This window comes from Plodia interpunctella, chromosome 24 (assembly GCF_027563975.2).
Source record: "Plodia interpunctella isolate USDA-ARS_2022_Savannah chromosome 24, ilPloInte3.2, whole genome shotgun sequence".
Lineage (NCBI taxonomy): Eukaryota > Metazoa > Arthropoda > Insecta > Lepidoptera > Pyralidae > Plodia > Plodia interpunctella.
In genome coordinates, this window is record NC_071317.1 from 6603076 (window position 1) to 6626139 (window position 23064).

At 33.7% G+C, this 23064-nt stretch overlaps 2 protein-coding genes across 4 annotated transcripts in view; both read right to left on the reverse strand.

The window, feature by feature from the left end:
- Nucleotides 1–317: 317 nt before the first annotated feature.
- On the reverse strand, nt 318–17697 carry LOC128680657 (serine protease HTRA2, mitochondrial-like). Its single transcript, XM_053763953.1, has 15 exons — nt 17543–17697; nt 13229–13412; nt 12492–12654; nt 9838–9927; nt 9368–9544; nt 8814–9025; nt 8268–8541; nt 6816–7114; nt 6215–6346; nt 5614–5710; nt 4849–5016; nt 3732–3832; nt 2408–2472; nt 2082–2176; nt 318–1359 (listed from the first exon to the last, which is right to left on the reverse strand). Exons 1-15 carry the CDS (start codon nt 17575–17577, stop codon nt 1283–1285), a joined length of 2169 nt encoding a protein of 722 aa, XP_053619928.1. The 5' UTR covers nt 17578–17697; the 3' UTR covers nt 318–1282.
- A 348-nt stretch (nt 17698–18045) lies between these two features.
- Oamb (Octopamine receptor in mushroom bodies) overlaps nt 18046–23064 on the reverse strand; it is a 102317-nt gene continuing 97298 nt past the window's right edge. For 2 of the 3 annotated variants that reach the window (XM_053763940.1, XM_053763942.1), the window contains 4 exons: nt 22539–22815; nt 21888–22105; nt 21182–21343; nt 18046–20428 (listed from right to left, as the gene is read on the reverse strand). In XM_053763940.1, the coding sequence (XP_053619915.1) occupies nt 20425–20428; nt 21182–21343; nt 21888–22105; nt 22539–22815 (661 nt within the window). In that variant the 3' untranslated portion in view covers nt 18046–20424. Of the gene's footprint in view, nt 20429–21181; nt 21344–21883; nt 22106–22538; nt 22816–23064 lie in introns of those variants that run through there. The other variant, XM_053763943.1, reaches the window with a different exon arrangement.

Here is a 23064-nt window from a genome sequence, read left to right on the forward strand (position 1 = left end):
TCAATTTTTTGGGTCGTTAAAAGACTGGTACCGTGTGCCCAGTTATCCATGCATGTAATAATAAATACACAACACTGCTTTTTTGGGTAGTCGTGTAAGACTCTCTCATCTGAGCGTTTTCCCGGTTTCTTCCTCAGCCGTTAAGCGTCGGAGCCCACGGTCCGCTTTCCTACATTTATCGTCTCCACTTCGCACGGTCGTCGGCACCTCTAGTTGTCAGACCATTGTCACGCATATCATGTTTGACGACATCAAGCCAGCACTTCTTGGGTTTGCCTTCTGCCAGTGCAATGACGTTTTTCGTATAAAACACTATGAATTGAAAATAATTATTTATTCAAATATTTGTACATATACAAATGTTCTTAAATAAAACATTTACATAAAATAATATTCTAAAACAACGCACCTATAATAAATTATGCTTGCTATCTCCGTTTGGTCTGTTGGCCACCATGTACACAATTTTTGTAATTTTGTGCAATAACTAAAATCAAAAATATATTACAATAAAATCACAGAATTTGAAATAATTACTAAGCAAATATAATATTATATGAAAACCAAAAATTCGGTACTGCGATACGATTAAGACACATCTAATAATAACAAGTTATTACTAGTTGCGCCCCGGGGCTTCGTTCCCGTGGGAATTTCGGGATAAAAGTACCCTATGTGTTATTCCAGGTTATATTCCACCCGTGCACAAAATTTCATAACAATCCATCCAGTAGATATATTGCGTGAAACATCCTCACAAACTTTCGCATTTATAATATTAATAGGATTACTGTTATTAGCATATATTATTTCGAATTCTGTGAATTCATACCTAATCATTATTGTTGATCATCTATAATTATAGAAGACGGTTTGCGTTTTGGGCTGCAGTTTCATTTTATAATAAAACAAAGCCTTCTGCCGCGTCCGTCTGTTCGCGATAAACTCAAAAGTTACAGCACGGATTTTTATGCGGTTTTCACCAACAGACAGTGTCATTCCTGAGGAAGGTTATAGTTTTTAAGACGGGCTTTAAGTTTCGACATAAAAAGCACTATTTGTATTAATCTAGATTCTACTCTACCCGTTATAGCAAACATCGAAATTGATCCAGTGGTTTTAGAGCGAGAGAGTCAACAAACATCAATCGATTACCACAAACTCATTACAATAGATTTTTTTTTCAGCTAATGTCAACTTTGACATCTTTAACATTCATCCGAACTAAATATTCTAAATTGTTTTTCTCATTTATTTTTTGATGGCTTTTTTTCACAATTTGTTATGTCGAATGCATTTCCGGTGTGACAGTCAGCTTGATCTTCTGTCTCCCTCTAACAGCATCGATTTTCAAACTGCCTGCAAAAAAAAAAACAAATCAATATGAATATAGTTAACTCTTCCGTTACTGACTGACAAACTGACAGACAACGGCCGAAATCCCTGGACGTAGGAAGCTGAAATTTGGCATGTAGGTTCATGGGGAGTGTAGGTGAGCACTAAGATGGGATTTCCTGAAATTCGCACGGGAATCGGATTTTTACACACATACTAAGTTGTGGGCGAAATAGTATTATATATAACACGCCATTTTTTGTGATTAGACACTTTAAAAGAAAAACATATTTGAGATGTATTAACCATTAGTGTCAGATTTTATTCAAGTGTTTAACAAACGTCTTATATATTTTTGTATATATTTAAACCAATATTTTATACATATCCTAAATGGCGTCGTAATTACGTTAACATTTACTAGGTATTGTATACATTTCCTAAATTTCACACATTTCCGGTAACATATGTACAGGATTAGCTGTATCCCGCGGCTTCATCCGCGTGTCATTTGATGGGTTGATTTTCGAAAAAGTAGCCTAACCTCTTGTTGTACACAATAAATACCTTGTTAGGATGTTTAATAACTCCTAGCGACGATTGCTGAATAAATTTATTTTACTTTACACACAACAGACTTTTCGCAGGCGAAAAAATTAAGACTAGACCTTATAAAAAAGACTAGACCTTATAAAAAATAATAAATCTACTTTGTAACATATCTGAATTTGTAATTTCATGGTCACCTGTCGAATTCTCTAGTATATTATAGATGTCGCTAGCGCTGAACACTGGCTTGTCGTTGATGCTCGTCACTATATCACCCGGTTGTAACCCGCCACTGAAAATTAGCTTTTATTTACGAGAAAGGTCATTTTTCACACAAGTTTTCATTGTAGTGTAACAAAAAAAAAATCGTGTCCGTGCTGTAAACCGATGAGTTCTCTCGTTGGGAGCCAATCCTGGGTAGTTTTTATCAATTCTTGATTTTTAAGTTCTTAGAATGGTTCTTCATTTTGAAGGACGGTAATGTTGGCGGTCAAAATGTACGAAAATTCACCGAAAAACTTACTTGTAAGCCGGAGATCCTATTATAACTTTCCACACGAGAATGCCGTGTTTTATGTCTGTTGGCATCTGGAATGAATGAATGAATTAATTAATTAATTAATGATTTTTCTCGCCGATGCAGCGTAGTAGCATGATAAAAAAGTTTAAAAAATCTATTTTCCGGGTTCACTAGCGTTACCTATTTTAATTAACCCCCGACGCAAAAAGAGGAAAGTGTGTCTGTCTGACCGTCTGTCTGGGTACGTGGCACCGTAGCTCATCAACGGATGAACAGATTTTGATGCAATATTTTTTATAGCAAATTTTTATGCGGTGGTTCTTAGATATGGGGGTCTTAGGCCGTTGAAAAGTTGTAACAAAATGAATATTAAAAGTCGAGGGTTTTTTAATTTGTCTAACAAATAAACTTGTTTAATCATGGTTATTGATTTCTTTTAATTTATAGCGACAATGACAATAATACCTTAGGGTATAATGTCACACTACAGTACACAGAGTTATTTTTATATCGCGCGTCACGCAAAAACTCCTTTATGGAATTTGATGCAGTTTACATAATTGTATAGCAAATGGTCTAACTTAAAATCTGGTATAAGTTTTATCGCGATAGGTTGGTGAGAACCAGAGATATCGATAACAACAAGTTATGACCGGACGCACGATACAAACGCGGGCAAAGCAGCGAGAAACAGCTAGTCCCAACTAATATTATAAATGAAAAAGTAAGTTTGTTTGTTACCTCTTCACTCGTTATCTACCCAAGCCTATATATATATATATATATATATATATACCTTATACCTTTCATCCCGGAAAAAACTATTGTTCCCGTGGGATTTGCGAAAAACCTGTATTCTATTATAGAGTGCGCTATGGATATAATTCAACTATTCCATACCATTTTAATACGAAGAATAAATGTTCCCGAGGGAATTCAAGCGAGCAAAGCCGCGTGTGGTGGTGTAATGGTTAAGACGCCCGCCTGTGGATCGAAAGGTCCCAGGTTCGAATCCTACTCGTGTCACATGAGTTTGTATACCAATCTGACTCATGTATAGTAGTTTTCATCGTCCACCACTTGCTTCCGGTGAAGGAAAACATCGTGAGGAAACCTGCACACTGGTTGATTCTTATTAACTTGTGTGTGAAATGGAGACGGCAATGGCGAACCACTCCATTAATAATGCCAAGAAAGTTGTTGTGTGTGTTTCATTCCACGTAATGACCACGACCCTCAGCCATGAGGAATACGACTATGAAGAAGAAGCCTCGGGTAAATAGCTATTTTCAAATAAAATAAGAAAAGTTACTTATATTTAAGTTACCTCAGGGTTTCTCAACCGTAGCTCCATAAGTATATTAGGTGACAGCGAGAGCATAGTTATACCTAGATACCTTCTCGATACTTGTGGTGGCTTCGTTTTTCCTGTAACATTATTGAAATTGGTTTTAATCAAATTAATTGACAGGTTTTTTTTTTTTACAAAAGTGTAATTTTTGCCATGAGCTTTTATTGTCGTCAGAGAGGTCTTATGGCGTTTAACGCCTGACAAAAAACCCATGTCCGTGCTGAAAACGGTCGAGGAGTTCCCTCGTTTGGAGCCGATCCGGGCTGCACAATCAGGTCATGCTTATCATAATAATGTATTGTCATGGAAAGTGAAGCGACTTGGGACATTTCAATTGTGTAGGTCGACTGGAAGTAGGAGAAATCTAACTTGCAAGATTTGATTACAGACAGACAACGGGACAGGTGAAATTATATAAAAGCTTGTAATAACTTTGTTTCAGGCAACAGATAACCAGAAATTTGTGCACATTAAGTCGGTCGCTTGTCATAAAATCATAGGATTTTATGACAAGCGACCGACTTAATGTGCAATGGGTAGAATATAACCTGGAATAACACATAGGGTACTTTTTATCCAGAAATTCTAACGGAAGCGAAGCCTCGGGACGCAGCTAGTATCTAATAGATTAAGTAAGTACTTGTATGTAAGAACCAGTGTATGAAAGAAATTCATCCTAATCACTAATATTGTAATGTGAAAGTAAGTTTGTTTGTTACCTCTTCACGCTCAATCTACTTAACCAATCTTGTTGAAATTTTGCATACATGTAATTTGAAGTACGGAGAAGGACATAGGGTAATTTAAATCCCGGAAAAAATAACTGCTTCCGTGGGAAAATTAGTAGTATTATGAAGAAATAAAACAAATCTTAAATGTTGGGCTCTATAAGAAAAAAAATAAATAAGTGGCTTGTCGACAAAAGTTATTACAGTCTGAGCGATTTCTATGCTGACAATTAATATTTGCATGTCATAATATTTTTAGCTAAACATGTTTTTGTACATATGTCACAAATTTGTGAACATCTCTATTACCTACCATGTTTTTGAGCAAAAGATATATTAAAAAAATATGATAAAAGCACAATTACTCTTAGCCAGGAACTCCTTGACATAGTCTATGGGTATCGCGAAGGAGATCCCCGAGGTGACCTTCATGCTGTTGATGCCGATGGCCTCGCCGTCGAGGTTGACGAGCGGCCCGCCGCTGTTGCCGAACGTGATCGGCGCGTCCGTCTGTATGTACACCATGTCTTTACCTGCACGTGTTGTTTATATTTGTATCAGATGTTACATCACTAACTCTAGTAACTGCGAAGTCTGTGATTTCGTGTGGTGTGTTAGAAACCAGAAACACAATTTCAATTAGTTTCTTTCTTAAAGATAAAAGATAAATTATAATTCATTTGCAATCACTAACTCTAGTAACTGCAAAGTCTGTGGTTTTGTGTGTGGTGTTTTAGCACTAGAAACACAAGTTTCTTTTTTAAAGATAAAAAAAAAGATATATTTTTTGCAAAAACATGTGTAAATTGTTACGTAAGATCTTAAAATATTTAGACTCAAGCTCAACATTCCTTGGCATAGAATGGTGTGCAAATATATTTATAGTTGCTGCTATCATACTCGTATTTTTCGGCATTTCTTCTCAGCAGTGGTTGTTCCGATAGTTTGGAGCTTTGTTACATTACATATTTAATATCTAATTTAGAATATGACGTGTAAAATTGCCAGTGAAGATCTAATTTCTGAATAAAGGATTCAAATTGCAAAATTCAAGTAAAAAAATTTAAAAATTGAGAGCCTGGCAATATTATGATACAAAATATAAACATAGAGATATAACCCTCACCCACCCCTGAGCCCCAGCTCTTCGCTGAACCTCTGAGCAGAGCTCACCACCCCTGCAGTCACTGTGTTGCTGAGAGCCAATGGGCTGCCCATCGCTACAACCTGAAAATTTTATTAATGCATCAGCATTATCTACTCGGTTAGAGTAATAGCCACGAAACAAACACAAGGGGGGGATTTACTGCCATTTCAATAACAAAAATTCTGTGATGATACATGGCGGGGTTGCAGCAGACGAGTGGGGTAAGCGGTGCCGCACGAGGTTACACTTGATTGAAATGTGTGAACATTTGGTAAATCAACGTTTTTGTTTTTTTTTGCAATAACTTTATGTACTTAATAGTTTTTTTTTCTTCTCACAGAACAATAAAAGTAGTTGTGTCATTTGTGGAAAATGATGTCATTTAAAGTCAAGTGGTAATGTAGGAAAGCGGACCCTGGGCTCCGACGCGCAGCGGCTGGGAAAAAACCGAGAAAATGCTCAGATGACAGAGAGGTTTTATTTAAAATAGTGCTCTTGCAAAATATATAAAAGAGTTGGCACAAGTTTCCACAAAATTATGTTTTAACTACCATTTATGGAGTTATTTAATATGATTGCAGTACCCACTCTCCTGGCTGGATGTCCGCTGAAGAGCCTAGTTTCATTGTGGGCAGTCCCTTCACAGGTATACGCAGAGTGGCCAGGTCAGATTTCAGGTCGACATCCTCAACAATTCCTGTATGGGTGGACCCATCCTGAAAATAAAACAGATTTAAGTATTTATTATCTAAAATAGAGCTTTTTATTCAGATTTCCATTGATAGTATTAGTGTGTTTCTAAACGCCGGCAGCTGGTTCTAAAAGCTAAGCCAAATCTTCAAAATTTTGTGGTTGATTGATTACGCTAGGGTTGACACAGTTCCGAATGTAACTGGGAACCTATGTGATTTGGTATATGGATAGAATTTGACCAGCCGTTACTTACGAAGTTACTTTTGTTGTGTTATTAAATAGTTCAAGTACAAAAAATTAGAATAATTATTACTACTAATTATACTAATATATTAATCATTAAAATTAAAAAAATATGGAAGCTGTGTATAATTCTTATTGTTAAATGTCCATTGATCATGAATAGAAAACTTATAATAAAATGAAAGAAAATATTGCATTGCAAAACAATTCTAAAAATGTCGTCAGCCACATATAAACCAATTTACTCACCATTAACTTCACTTTCACGGCTGCATTAGGCTTATTCACGACTACATGAGCGTTAGTCAGTATCAAACCGTCTTCGTTCACTATAAATCCAGACCCATTTGATATCGTCATGGGTTCACCACTAAAGAGGTCTATTCGACGCACATCCTTGATTTCTATATACACAACTGCTGGTGCCGAAACAGCCACCACATCAGCTATGAAGTTAAACTTCCCTCTTCTACCTTTCAGGTCGATTGGAGTCACTGTAGCCGCATTTAACTTTTCCTTCAGACTAACATAACCTATAACACCTAAGGCTGCAGCTAAAACACCACCGTAAAAAGTCCTGTTGTTACGACATCGGTCGTCACTGTATGTAGCTAACAATCTGGACGAACACCTGTAGTTCACTCTTGTTATTGGTTTTATGTGTAAAAATAAACGAGAAAACCTTCCCGATAAAGACATTTTGCTAAATCAAAACAGTGAGCCTACGATCTGTCAAAATTGAAACTTCAAAAGTGACATTAGAGCTTGCAAAGTGAATGAATGAAAAATTATTGTTTCGTTACTACACATACAACAATCATAACGTTATTTTTATCATATTTATTTATACCATAAACATTGCATTATTATTTTTATATATGTAATTCGCAAGCTTTTACTATTTTGATGCATTTATTGATATCAAAGATATTAATAAATGCATCAAAATATTGCCTTATTTTGGTCTTATTATTTTTTTTATTTTTATTTATTCGGTTCAGTCCGGTTGATTTTATTGACAATAAAAGAGACATTAGTTAAATATTATAATGTTTATTAATTATAACATTTAAAACTGATGTAAAGCCACCGCGTCTAGTGGAATATGTCATCATATTATTAAATTATATAAAGGTAGCCCACCTTATATTATTAAAAAACATATGTACTTAGAACTTCACATACATACGTATTACCTAATTAACGTTATTATTTACTAAATGATATGTCTTAAATATTGTTTAAAATATATAGGAACTATGCTAAACTTATTTACAAATTAATTTATACTTATTCATGTCTATATACATCGTTATGAAATTTCAGACAGACAATTAAACAAACGTTTTTTATCTTTACTCGCCGTAATTCTGTATTCAAATAAATGAAATGTAACAACTTAAAAAAATGGAATGAATATTAAACTTTATCAAATTTCGGCCAAAATAATAGTTATGTGTTACAATTTAAGTAATATTTTCAGATCTCTTTGATTACGTACTGATAATATAATTAACTAAGAAGTCAGATAAATTAAAAATTGTAATAATAATTCTAATTCAGAATTCAGGATCCAAATTACTTTTATGAACATTACAGGCAATTCAAGTAATGAATACTATTGTGAATACACAAAAAAAAGTACTACGAATGTAAACATCCTTATTTACTAACAACATGTCGTCCACTCATGACATCCACAGACTTCTCCATATTCAAAACCATTCACATTCACTCCGTTATCTTTTCCATTCAATCCATTCAGTTTGCCATTTAGATCGTTAGTCCGGTTAGTGATTTCATTCGTTCCGTTCATTCGTTCATTCATCAACACTTCCGGTTTGTAGCAGTAGAAAACTCGGCAGAACGCAGAATCGTCTCTAGGCAAGCTGTAGTTGACGTGTTTGGCCGCAAGCCAAGCGGCTCCCATGGCACTTGAAACTTGAAGCCTGACAAATTCCAACTCGATTTTTATCTAAAAATAATATAATTCCAGCTGTAGAAATATTTATATCAATGTTAATTCATTTCCTTAGTTACTATTGTTACTACAATTTAATCGTAGCTAAGAAAATAAACATTATAATCAGTCTTTTGATATTTTACTAAACACTTTTATTTAACACTGTTGACAATGAAGAGATTTACTTAAAAACGAAAATCAAAACCTTAATGAAAAACAAATGTTTCCGTTAAATTTAGTTCGCTGGCTCCAGCTCCAGAGCCGGATGGCTGAGAGATACTTACATGTCCATCTTTCAACTCCTTAAGTACCCCTGGCTTGAGTATTTCCCAACTTTTCCAGACAGAACCAACACATACTACTCTGACTTTAGTAGCTGGTGTACGCGGAGCCAAAGCCACGATATGTGCACCGAGGACGCCTCCCGCCACGGCGAAAAGATGACGGGCTAATGCGTCACCTTCGTATGCTAGTTTCGATAGTTTTGCTGTCAAACCTGAAAAGTTTAAATACTTTTAGAGACAGTCATTATTAATTTCTACATTAAAATAACAAAATATGATTGTAAAAGATGCAAAATGATGAGAAGATTTTACAATCCACTCACTACCTACTTGTCAGTACCTACTTACAAACGCGTGTAACAATTTAATGAGTTTTCACGCACAGACTTATTATTATTTTTTAAAGAAAAGTTTTGAATGAAAATTTTCTTTTCCCTATGCATTAATTAACTGGTACAAATACCCTCAGGCTTTAAATTTACATGTTTTTGTAATAAAGTTAATAAACAATAATAAGTCATTCTTTCGGTTCATTCAATAATTAGCATTCATACCAGCGAACTGCGGCTTGTCGAAATGTTTGTAAGCATGCGGCAACAGATCGTCCTGTGTATCTGTTCCGAAGTGTTCTTTTATCGCTTCCCACACGCGGTCAATCGGGTGAGGCGAGCGACGGAGTCTATCGATATCGTCGAATGCTGTTTTTACTGCACGATGGGCTAGCCAGTACGCTGTAATGGAAATATAATATCAATTAAACACGCCTGCCAACCTGAAACACATGATAAACGTTGCATTTTTATATTTTTTAATCCCTCTTCTTACTTTTCAACAAATCTATCGAGGGCAGCCGGTTGTCAATCCTACAGAATAACATCAATAGATTTAACAGTTATATACCTACTTCAGTAAATATTAAAAGCATCGTGAGAATCTTTATTTAAATTCATGTATGAGGAATAATAATAGGTATTTGAAATACACCTAGTTTTTACTAGAAAATATAAATTTTAATATCACATACCACTCCCTTCATCACCCAGCAAATGGCCCCAGCCTCCGCAACCATACTGCTTGCCATCTGGCGTCCGTAGCTGTGCGTTAGATCCTGTGCCTGGAAAGATATTAAGTGCTAGATATAGTTAAGACCACCTACCCGATATTGATTAAATTCCACATACTGGTCTTCTGTGGTCATGTGTCATTTAATTTTAGTAAAACCTTGACAAGTGCCTAGTTACTTTTCAAATTGGTGTTTTTATTTCCCACCTTCAGAGAACAATAAATAAATAAATTTATAAATCAAGCTGATTTGACATATTATTTTCTGTATATCTCATCTCATAGCTGGTCCCTCTCTAGCGGCTATCAATTGAAAACTAGGTCATTCCGTTTGTGCAATCCCATTTAGGTCTCCAGATAACCTTTCCCTTGACTTTTGAATTGTAAACATTGCCTGAATATTGAATAAATATCACGACAACTAGTTCGAACTAAATCTTGGAGATTTATTTGTTTACTAGCTTTTGCCCGCGGCTTCGCCCGCGTTAAGTTTCCGGGAAACATGTATGGAAAATTTCAAGAAGATTAGTTGAATAGATGAAGAAGAGCGTGAAGAGCTAACAAACAAACTTACTTTCGCATTTATAATATTAGTTAGGATAAATTTATGTACACATGGATAATGTATAGTGGAAAATTCAAAACATAATTATTTAATAATTTTATAAATAAAGGACTAGAAATATATCTGGTTACATAAAATCTAATAAATATTCCGTTGTTAACGGAAATTGCGTCATAATAAACATAACGATTACAGTGTACAATACTACTCATACTAGCACTTATCCACTATATTGCATGCTATGCTCTTACATTTAGCAATATGCGTAGACAAAATGAATACTTATCTATCTATCATAATATAGACAATAACTACACAATATAGACTGTATATATAATATTATAGTATACTGTTACCCAGGGTTCAATTACCCTGCAAAAGATAAAGACCTAGTTCAGTGAACGCAATATCTAGTAATAAAATCATCTCTTTACCGGAAGTGAGAAATTTTTTGTCATTCAATAAAATTGAGTGAATGTAAAAAATATAACGTGAAGTTTTTAACTGAAATATACAACAACATTGATTAGTTTCAACATGCACATTAATGATAACAATAATAATAATACAAAATGTATTAAATCACGACAGGTGTGAAATGAAAACTAAATATGAAATATGATGATGACGGCGATATTAAATATACAGAATGCCTAAAGTATTTTTGCCGGCCTCGCCAATACATGAAATTGTTCCTCATCTGTACAAAGTCGTCAGTCAATGAGTGGCTTCGCTGATGCATAAAAAATGAGGCCAACTCTGTGTGCGTCCAGTCAACTGTACATTACTTAAGTAAACCTGCTTCAGCTATGATGATTTGCTTTAGATATTTTTTTTAGAATTGATATGATTTCAAAAAAGTTTATTGTGAATAAAAAAATCGATTTTAGATATGGGATTTTAGTATAAAGAAAATCTTGATCAGTAGGTGCATGAAAATTATTTCATGTAAATATGATGTGAACACTATTGTATAACAATATATGTAATATACAAATGCATACAATGTGAAGGTTATTCCTTTTGAAGGGAACTATTTGTTGGCTGAATTTTACAAATGAAGTGTTTTTCCTTTACGAAGTCATTCACCTTAGTTTATATAATCTGTGTAATTTTCATATTATTCTTCGTGTGTACAGTCGCGGGCTGATAAACTTGACTCAGTGTTACCTGCCCCCGACTGTACTAATTAAAATCGAATACAGTTAATAGTACATTAGGCAGTCCACATTTATTGCTAAGTTGCTATTACTGCTTTATAGATATGTTTACTGCACACTATTTATTTATTTATAAAGTCTAACAATTAAATTCACCAATGAGCCTTAATTGAAAGCAATTGGTTGTCTTTTAAAGCATCGTACTTGAGTCCAATTATTAATAAACTGATGAAGATAGCATTATTTGGGAGAACAAACAATATTCTATACAACAGAGCCCTAAAATAAATCCCAGATTTGTTCAATCCTACTCCAGTTTTTCGATCTCAACTAACATCTACTAACAATGTTAAAGTGAGTTTGTATGTTCCTCTTTAAACGTCTATTCAATTGTCTTCTTCTTCTTCTTCTTGACCTTATCCCACTCATGTGGGGTCGGCACAGTATGTAAGTTCCTTCCATTATGTTCTGTCATTTGCCATATCCATTGATACTCCTTTCCTGTTCATACTATCCTTGACACACTCCATCCATTTCTTCTTAGGTCTTCCTCTATTCCTGGAACCCTTTACTTCCATCTTTCTATTCAATCGACATTCGTGAAATATTGCAACGAATGATTTATATTACCTTTAATCTCTGAAAAAATACTGTTCCCGTGGGAATTAGATGCGGGTGAAGCCGCGGGTAAAAGTTCGTTGATTTTTAAATTTGTAATAGCCTGTTCTTTGTGTCCTACTGCTGGGCAAAGTTCTCCTCTTTCGTCTTCCATAGTGATTTGAATCTGTGTGATTTGTCCTAATATATTTATTTATTATTTATTTATACTAGTATACTTGTATAGTTTTATTAATAAAAAGAATAATAATTAATATAATAATGTATGCTTACCAGCAATGACCACCATTCCACCGTCAGTAGCACCGGTAAACAGAGATCCTTCTGTGTCGGAAGCCACGTAGACTTCCCTCACGGCTGTCGGGGCGGAAGCCTTGACCCTGGCCCCAAGCTCATCGTCACTGGTCTTTTGCTGGCAACCCGAGAGCGTTAGACCCTGGATGATGTCAAAGCCAGTAATTTATTCAGGAATTACATTTTCTATAGACTATGTTAAAAATAGATTATGACATTTGTGACCATATACAGTCCTCTATAAAGATTCCGTAATTGTTTCATAATTAGTAATGTTACCTATTTAGTTAACGCTTAGTTTGTAGTGAACTGCAATAGAATGTAACTATAACTAATTTGAAAGTTTCGCGTATTTTGTTTCGTTATCTCACGTTAGTCGCTAGGTAACCAAGGGTCAATGTAACATGACCAGAAACATTCGAAGTAAAAACATGTACATACGTACGAATATTTTAGCCAGTTATGATCACCACAACAAAAAATGTATATTTTAAAGAAATTTGGCGCGAGCTACATATTAAAACTCACCACGATCATCATCACCCAAGAATTTGAAAAAAATGTAATGAGACAAACGTATGCGTAAAACACGCAATTCTACTCTTTTAAATATAGCCGATAATTATTATAGCATTTGACTCAGATCTCAGGCACAAGCTATCTCATTATGCTTCCTTCACATTATAATAAAGACACTTCAAGTACCTATTACCTACCAAAGAATCCAAAGGTATGTCATCAGATATTCCAGCGTCTCTTCTCGCGGCATTAAGCATGTCCACGAGTCTTTTCACGCACTCATCCATGCCGAGAGCCCAGTGGTTCGTCCCTGGACCTTTAGCTGTGCCCACCACCTTGCCAGTTTCATCGCAGATCACCATGTTTGAATGTGTCGCACCCCTGTAGATCACATTTGTAAACATGACAATGTTATCTAAAAGAAAATCATATTCAGCTATTACTTTGTTTGTTTCTAAGGATATTAAGAGTGCTCCTTCCTTAAACTCGTTTAAGGAAAGACTTCTTAAGTCCTCTCTTGTCACGTCTAACATTTAGGCTATTATATTATGTATTTATATTTGTATGTAAGTATTAATATGTATTTATAATTGTATGTTATTTCTAATATGTATTTATATCTATTTTATGTATTTTTTGTTATTGTTATATATATTTATGTATTTATTTATTTAGATTTTACTTTTCCTAAGTATATTTATTTATTTTCTTACAATTTATAGTCTTCTATGTTGTACGTTATTACTTCTGACCAGTCTGCTACTGTATACACGTCCTCTCAACCTATCGGTTGACTGTAAGAGATCCCTACATGGGATGAGTCCGCCGTTGTACAATGTATCTTTCTTGTATTAATTTTGATTAATGTGCTTATTTTCGTGCAATAAAGTTATTACAAACAAACAAACTTTGTACCCGTTTTATCTGAAGCTTTACCAGTCTTTGAAAGTAATATATGATAATATTATTACTTCAAATAATGTACGCTGTAATTTAACTAATTTTTATTGTTAAGGTTTCGTACCTCATACGGTACTAAATGCAATCATTCAAATGAGTGAATTTGCAAAAATTGCACCTAAATTGAAATTTTCTATAATATAGACACAGAATAGTAAATATGGGCTAATACAACGACAGCCGCGCCTATGCTGAAAATAACTTTGATGTAAACGAACATAAGCTTTGGTAAACAGACCATTCCTTTACCTTCCTTTTCTTATTTCCATTCTTTCTATTTTTAAAAAGAAGCTAACGATACCTTTTGTTAACTAAACTTATTTTTCTTGTTTTTTGCCTAATGTTATTTTAAATTGTAACTAATTTATATTGTATATTTTAACAATCTTAAGATTAATAAGTAACGGAATAAAATTATTCGTAAATGTAAGAGTAAATGTGTAAAACTGAGTAATAAATTGTTATCTCTATGTGTGCAACTATGATTTATTCATATGTACATTGTTCATATCGCGAATTTGTTACTTATTTATTGTTGGATATTTTCCGTATGTAAATGTTTATTTTCTATTGTTGCACGTGTATTCAATACTATATTCACTACTTATTTAATAAATATGCTTTTCGTATAAGTGTGTGCCACCTGCTTTGCTATAGAAAAACACAAAATCATAGGTTCACGCGGACTCAGCCGTGGACAGTCCCAGTACATGTTTTTTTATCTTTTCATCACATTTTATCTGAACTCCTGGAGGCTAATTTTCTTTGCTGTGCAAAACATGATATAAATAAAGATCATTTTCATTAATTTTGGCATATCGATAAAATTTTCATTAGGCTAATATTATTTACTATCTGTAATTACGTATACAATTTTTATAGCGTACTTAGCTAGTATAATGATAAGCGCACTTGACGAGATGTTTTTATCTATCGGTTTTTTGCGATTCTCTGAAGTATATACTTACATGGATGACAGAATTCATAATAATTCTGAAATCTAAGATTTACTACAAAGTAGGTACTTGATGAGTGATTGAAGAACCTGCGCAAATCGTATCAAACCTATTGTGTTATCAGAAGATAATCATTGAATACCATATTGAATGAATGAAATGAACGTGTAGCCATATAGGCCATGGCAATGGTAAAAAAAAATATTGTAAATTTTTAACACAATTTAACATTTTCTTATTGAAATTATATGCAAGTAATTTCCCATTAATACGTTATCAGTCTTCCGTTTACAGAGCAAGTTCATGATCTATCGCTTTTATCGACACAATCAGCTAGATATCTATATTATTATTATTATTATGATCAGTCAAGTGTATCCACGTATTATCTTTCGTTTCATATACACAAGAAGAAAGTTGTGAAAGGCTCGGTGAGGCGTCTCTACTGTTGAATTATAACAAACAAATGACCTCTCAAAATAATTCAATTTTGGTTGTAATGGAGTCATGTAATGGAGTGGATTATGTGTTATACTATAGCAGTAGTACTTGTTTATAATTAATTAATGTACATAATGTACTTTTATATATTATTAGAAAAAAACATTGTAAGAAACAATAATGGTAAGCTTTCTGGCGTGATAGGGACGTGTGAAGGCATAATTTCTGAATAAATAAATAATTTTAATTTTAATTTAGTATTATTAATTGAAGATCGATGATATGACGTGAATAAAATAACTTTTGTTTGCATTTATATATTTTATTGAATGAGGTTTCACAGAATTGATTACTTAAGGTTATTTCCCTAAACCTTATCACCCGTATATGTATATAGGTTTTTGATCATATCAGTTAACAATGTAGGGGCGGATTTAAATAATTCATTTATTTAGGTTAACAACTGATTAATCAATCACTTTCAATGCGAATTTGAAGACGCGTTTATCTACGAGGCAATAATCCCGACTACCACATCCCAATTAATGTTATACCCAAATGCGTTAGTTTATTTATTTCTTTGGTATCCCCTACTCTTCAGTAGAAAAAGTAAACAGATCCTAGATCCTGTTCCGACGTTTCATCATCAAAGTTTCACCATAGCAACATAGAGAGAGCAATGTTTATATTTTTTTTCACGTTCGGCATTCAATAAATAGAGAAAAGATTTTTAAATAGATAACAATGTAACGTTATAATTATAATTAATAACTTTTCAATATTTGTCTCAATACTGACATCGAACATCGTAATTTAAAAGTGGAATCAAAATTCATGGCCGTCAACATGGATTCTTTAAATTCCTTTTTGTGTTTGATCTAATTGAGAGTTTATTGTGTACATTTTAGAGTTCATATTGCAATTGTTGGAAAATTGACGGTGTGTCTGACAAGCCACACATTTTGCGGTTTCTCATTGGTTCGTTTATATTTGTTTTATTAACTCGAATGTTTTTATTTAAAAAGCTATGAAAAATACTACTATTATAGTCTGTTATAATATTTTATGCGGCAATGTAATGTTGCAGCAATAATGACAAAGATAACTTCGATAGCGAAATTGAAAACTCATAATAGGTATTGCCGGGGTAAGTACCTACCTACCTACCTAAGTATATAGAGTAAAATAATGGTCTTACAAAGTAAAATATAATTACAACCAAAGTAATAAGTACTCATAGAGTGACAACCTCGGTGGCGCCACTGAACCGAGAGGTCCCAGGTTCGATCCCCGGTCGGGTCAAGATGGAAAATGACCTTTTTCTGATTGGCCCTGGTCTTGGATGTTTATCTATATATGTATTTATTATAAAATATAGTATCGTTGAGTTAGTATCCCATAACACAAGCCTCGAACTTACTTTGGGGCTAGCTCAATCTGTGTAATTTGTCCCAATATATTTATTTATTTATAGACATAAAATATAATTTACCTACTAAATTCCCACACCTTAGTGTAGAATATTTTTCTATTCACCTATTATTTATGCTAACAGCTTGTCAGTCACTTCTATAACAATTAGATAAATTAATATTCCATAATGGTTTAGATATTATACAAATAGTAGTATCAAATATATGATCCTGAATTAGTATGTGGCTTAAAAATCATAATAATGCTTAGAAATCGTAAATTCTTTAAAATACTCAGAATAGAATTAATCTACCCACAAAAAAATGTGCATAATTTACGTTTTATGCATAAGATTATTATATCAGCATTGGCATTTAAAAAATTAGGTGTTGATATGTGTATACTTTTAAAAATAATAATACAAAAATTAAAACTGTACTTAAAAAATAAACAAATTTATGAGTTACGTAGGTACGTAGAATAATATTCTTACGATACGGGAATAAGCTTTTTATACGTGCGTAAAAAATTATTCAGGGATCTGAGCTAAGTTAAACAAAATAAATATCTATATCATAGGCACAAATTCTGATCAAATTAAATAGGTATACTTCAATAATTAAACTGTTGCGAAACGATTAGGAACTCAGCTCAAGGCGACCCTTTCCACTTTCCAGTCTAGCTAGGCATTGTAAGAGAAATATTTTTACAATAAACCATAATCACAACACACTAACTCACCCTTCTACGCCTCCAAAAAACATTGCACCGGTCATTCTTCAACAATGTTCACAAATGAAACAATATCATAAAACGGACGGACGAAAAATAAACAATATTTTTCGTATTTTCTCCAAGTCGAGGCGAAACAAACTCTCCCCACAAATACCATTCGCAAACTGACTGAATGATTTTGTTTACGTTACGATCTAGCACTGAACGAATGATATGTCAACCAGTGATGTCACTCACTCAGTCACTGACAGAGGCTGCATAACGTTATTTATTTGCATAACGATAACGTTTCAGACATTTCGTTTTATGAATATTCTATTGTAATAATGCGCAATTTCGTTAACGAAATTGTTTAACGAAACGGTAAGAAAACGAAATTAATTTTCTTACCGTTTTGCATAGCTAAATTTGTGTGCATGCAATGCAGTGTTACAACCGTCTTGAATTAAAAACTTATAAATAATTGATTCAAAGGTAAAAAAGAATATGAAAAATAATTGAAACCAGAATTATGTAACATCTCGTATATTAGTAATCAATACGTACATAATAATATATCATCCATACATAAACGTATAACATTTCACTAACGGATAATAATTTAAAAACACCGAGTACACACTTGAATAAAATTGAGGAACGTCGAGATCTTTGATTATTCTTTGACTAATTACAATTTAGGGATACCCGTAATACTAATGTGAGCACGGAATAATAAACCTGTGTTTATTTTTCCGTGAGTGTGAGCATCTAACTGTAAACATATGCAATAAAATTATTGAGTTGTAACCCTCTTTACCGCTATAACAGCAAACAGGACACTAAAACAGATTAAAACAAATATTAATTTAAGTTGGCTTCCATACAATACATATATATATAAGATTATTGTTGCCATTTTTATAAATGGTAAGGAATATCGTTCGCGAATCCGATTCGCACCATTTTAATTTTTTTTTCATGCAGGTTTTTCAAAAATATTCAATTTCATTGGTTTTGTGTAGTGTTTTTTTAATAATCACGATACTGTATAAAATTTATTTATAATCAATTATAATATAGTCATTTTATTTTATTCATATATTTAGGTTACAGATAGATACTCGCTTAGTCTTATTAGAGAGCTTTACTTTTAGTTTAGATACTTACAAAAAGAGGCACTGTCAACCACCACCGTCACCCTCTATGGATTATACAATAAATAATACAGCCTTAATAAGTGGCTTTTTTTCGAGTATTTGTAGATAATGGGTTTGCTAAGATTTATTCTATGTAACTCGTATATTTTCGTGTAAAGAAATATTTTATATGTATTTTTTTAATTTAGTTATATTAGTTAAATAAAATATTTATTTTTAATAAATCATGTTTTTTTATTACACGTAATCGATTTGACATGTTTTCTTTGAAAAACTTGAAAGCCACTTATTTAGGAGGACAGTAGTTTACGTATTCATTGAACATCTGTGTACAATTTGGAAGCCTAGTATTAAAACAAATTAAGACTATTTCTTAAATATAACTACTTTGATCCTGTTTTTTTTATTGCTTTAAACATGTTTTATTGGTGCTTGAAGAAATGCTAATCTTTCATGATTTTCGCTTCTACTGATTCCGTTAATTCGGTTTTCGGACAGTTAAATAATAGTCTAATATCACACTTTCTGTTATAGGAAATAATCACTGCGATAAATTTAATAATAATTATTTTTTACAATTAACATAATTATTACATATCGATGACGGGAGGAAGGATTTAAGAATTTAATGATCTATTTTTTTGCGATTTGAGTAAAAAAAGCTATATTATATTGGGTTGTATTGATTTATGATAAAAACAACACAAGACTATTAGGCCACCACGCAAAACTTACTTTAAAGAAGTGAATTCCAAATAATTGTACATCTGAATGTAAGGTATACTCAATTATCATGACCATCTGATTGTAATACAATATTCTTAGAAATAAATGATTTGATTTGAGTACTCAAATTTTGTATGAAGAAATTAAGTCTTACAAAGACAAGTAAAAGTCGCTCACGGAAGTTAAACTTACGTAATAATTTACTAGTGTAAAAAATAATTTATTTCTACGTTCTTTTTTATTTTATGTGTAATTACATTAAACAACTATACAAAATATCAACTACAAACACAAATAAAGACTGGGTTTTTGATGACATTTTTCTTATATTAGAAACGCTTGTAATTTATTCCCCTCTATTATTGACATTATGCATTCTCAGGTTAGAGGCATATCGGAGGTAAGCTGACACATTGCTGAGTTTTTTTTTTACAATCTATAATTTTATTTTTTAAACAACGATTAGTAAAATTTATACACATACTCAAGCATATAACAAATTTAATTCACACAGTCTTTTCAATAAAATAATAAAATTTATTTTAAAATTTACAACATGTACCAGAATGTCGTTATTACATAAACTTTTTGTATAACTTATGATAAAAACTAACTTTACTTTTATACATCTGAATAATTATTTTCTAATTAATTATAATTATAAAATATTTAACCAAACTATAATACATTAAATTGACAACAATAAAATAAATACTAATGAACAATCATTTACAGTTTTACACGTTATAATTATTACCTATAAATCAGCTCTTGTTCTGATATTACTTAAACTAATATTTTTTGATTCACTAAATTGTCTTTAAATTTTCATACATTTCATTTGAATTTTACTCGATTTCAATGTCACATTTACACAGAATTTTTTGAAGTACTTCGTCGCAACGAGTTTAATATCGTTCAGTTATAAAGATTAACGTTATAACGTTACGTGCACTGGGCACACCGCTAGACACATGCGACGGTTGTTTGAAATTGAGGATTTTGCCGCCGCATGGTTTGACGTCACCTAAAAAAAAAAGAAACGTCAAAATTTGGCGCTTTGACGAGATTTGAAAAAGCATCTCTTTCTAGACAAATGGTGGCATTTTGCTAGCTGCTCCAGGGATGGACTGGCCTGCCCTACTTCGAAGGGTACTGTGGCCAGAAAAGCGTTGACGGACCAGTGGTTACGACACCCGCCCATGATCGAAAGGTCCCAGGTTCGAATAAAACAATGAAGTATGAAATAATGAAGATGGTTCGAGTCTTACTCGTGCCGTATGAGTTTGTATACTGAGTCTGTGTCTTGTAAAATTAATTATGTCTTATTAGTCTTTTTTACCTTTTTAAGAGTTTACAGCATTATAAATTCAAATAAACATTTTAGGAAATAAGTTTTACTTTAGAATGTATAGGTTTGAAGTAATAAGTAGGTATTTATTTTCAACAAATTTCAACAATAAGTAGGTACATAAGTACTGTGAAGATTTTATGCTAGGACTTGTAAGAAAATATGGAGTGTATTAGTTGTCTTTTCATAGACCATATGCTCTAGTTTCATAGGCTATATCCGACGAAGAAAAACTTCGTGAGGAAACTTGCACATAACAGAATCTTAAAAGTTTTGACGGCATCATTGGCCCAAATGCAATGGGGTATCACGCAAGAGCTAAAGCCGAATATTCCAAGGTTTTTTGCGCTGACCTCAAAGCTTCGTGGCATCATAGCCGCAAATCAGACCGTGAGTAAGCAATATGAAAAGAGAAGAAAAGTAGCACACCTCTCGCTAGCGGTGCTGATGGGCTGGTCATGTTCCTCCAGCGAATGAGAGTGCTGGGCCGCGGCGAGCCGCGCGGCGCGCCTGGAGCCCTCGCCGTCGGACTCCCGGCGCGCGCCGCCGCCGCCGCAGAAGCACTTGCATATTATACGCTTGAATGCGAACCTGGAATCCAGAAAACATTGTATTTAACTGGGACTAAGATGGGATTGTTGAAGCGGTGGTGGACGTGAAAGTAGGTACTATTTTCAAATCTAACTAATGCCACATGAGTTCTTATGCGTATGAATCCAGACAGTGTTGCATTAAATTGAGGATCTTATTACAATGTTTCTTTAGACTTTTAAAGGTCCGTGATTTTTTAATCATACTCATGCAAGATAAGTTTCTATAGATACCTATATGATTCACGTATGGCGATCGTGATTGTTGGTTGCCTGATTAAGCACTGCAGTCCATGACTTGGAGTCCAATAAGAGACACTAATACTTGGCCGACTTATTATGAAAGCGACATAAATACATAGATATATAATGTACTAATGGAAAGCGAATTCGAATTAGCAAATTTCGAAACTCGAGACCACCTTTCAGATCAGTTTATTTCATTTTACAATGCCTAATGTGTGAAATGAAGACATAAAATCTCCACGTTCCATAAGGGTCGCTACAGCATCTTGTCTTAAATAGAAGAAGATATAAGAAATTACCTGAAGTCTTTAGAGAACAGAGCGTAAATGAGCGGATTGATAGCAGAGTTGCAGTATCCCAACCAGAACAGCACAGAGAAAACGATGGGCGTGACGCACTCGCCGCAAAAAGCCCGGACCACGTACACGCTAAAGAATGGCAGCCAGCAGAACACAAATCCACCCACGATTATACCCAGCGTCTTGGCTGCTTTGGTCTCCATTCTAAAGCGTTTCACCTGGAAAAAGTCCATTGTTTTCACTCATAAAACGCTAATGATACAGTCAAAACATTTAATCAGAAAACAGGCACTCTTTTTGATAATAAATAAATAAATATATTAGGACAAATCACACAGATTGAGCTAGCCTCAAAGTAAGTTCTAGACTTGTGTTATGGGATATGAACTTAACGATGCAATATTTTATAACAAGTACATATATATAGATAAACATCCAAGACCCGGGCCAATCAGAAAAAGATCATTTTCCATCATGACCCGATCGGGGATCGAACCCGGGACCTCTGGGCTCAGAGGCAAGCACTTTACCACTGTGCCACCGAGGTCGTCAATAATACGACGATAATTTTTAGGTGGTTGTTTTACTACTCATTAGGATTATTCAGTAGCTGTTGATATCTACCTAACCATTCAAATTATGCTTCCTCACCTGTGCTTTGATATTCCTCTTCCCCATTCGCCTAGTCGTCCTCGGCTTATCGTCATACTCCTCATATGACAGACCAGGCGTCAAATGATGAGGCCTCACCCTTAGCCTACTCTCAGTCAATTCCCTCCCGTCTCTCTCGTAATGTACTGCGTAGAGTGAGGGACTGGGCGATCTACTTGGTGACCGGGAGTTTTCTAAAGCTGGACAAATTTGCTCTGACGATGGGTAAGACACGGAGATTTTGACTTTCTCGTGAGCTCGTCTGGCGCTTGAATGTCTAAAGATAGATGGAAATGATAAGCGGTTATTAAGAGACTAAAATTCGGTAAACATTGTCTATCAAAGCCGATACCTACTTACGTTTTATTTCCTTTTGCATTGCTTTCTATTTTGGAGTCGAGTTTATCAACTCTGCTAAGTCAGGTAACAGGTAAGTCTAGACTTATTATAGCAAGCCGACCAACCTAAATCCTAGGATTTATACCAATGTAATAATTACTTACTTCGTATAAAACAGATGTTCCTT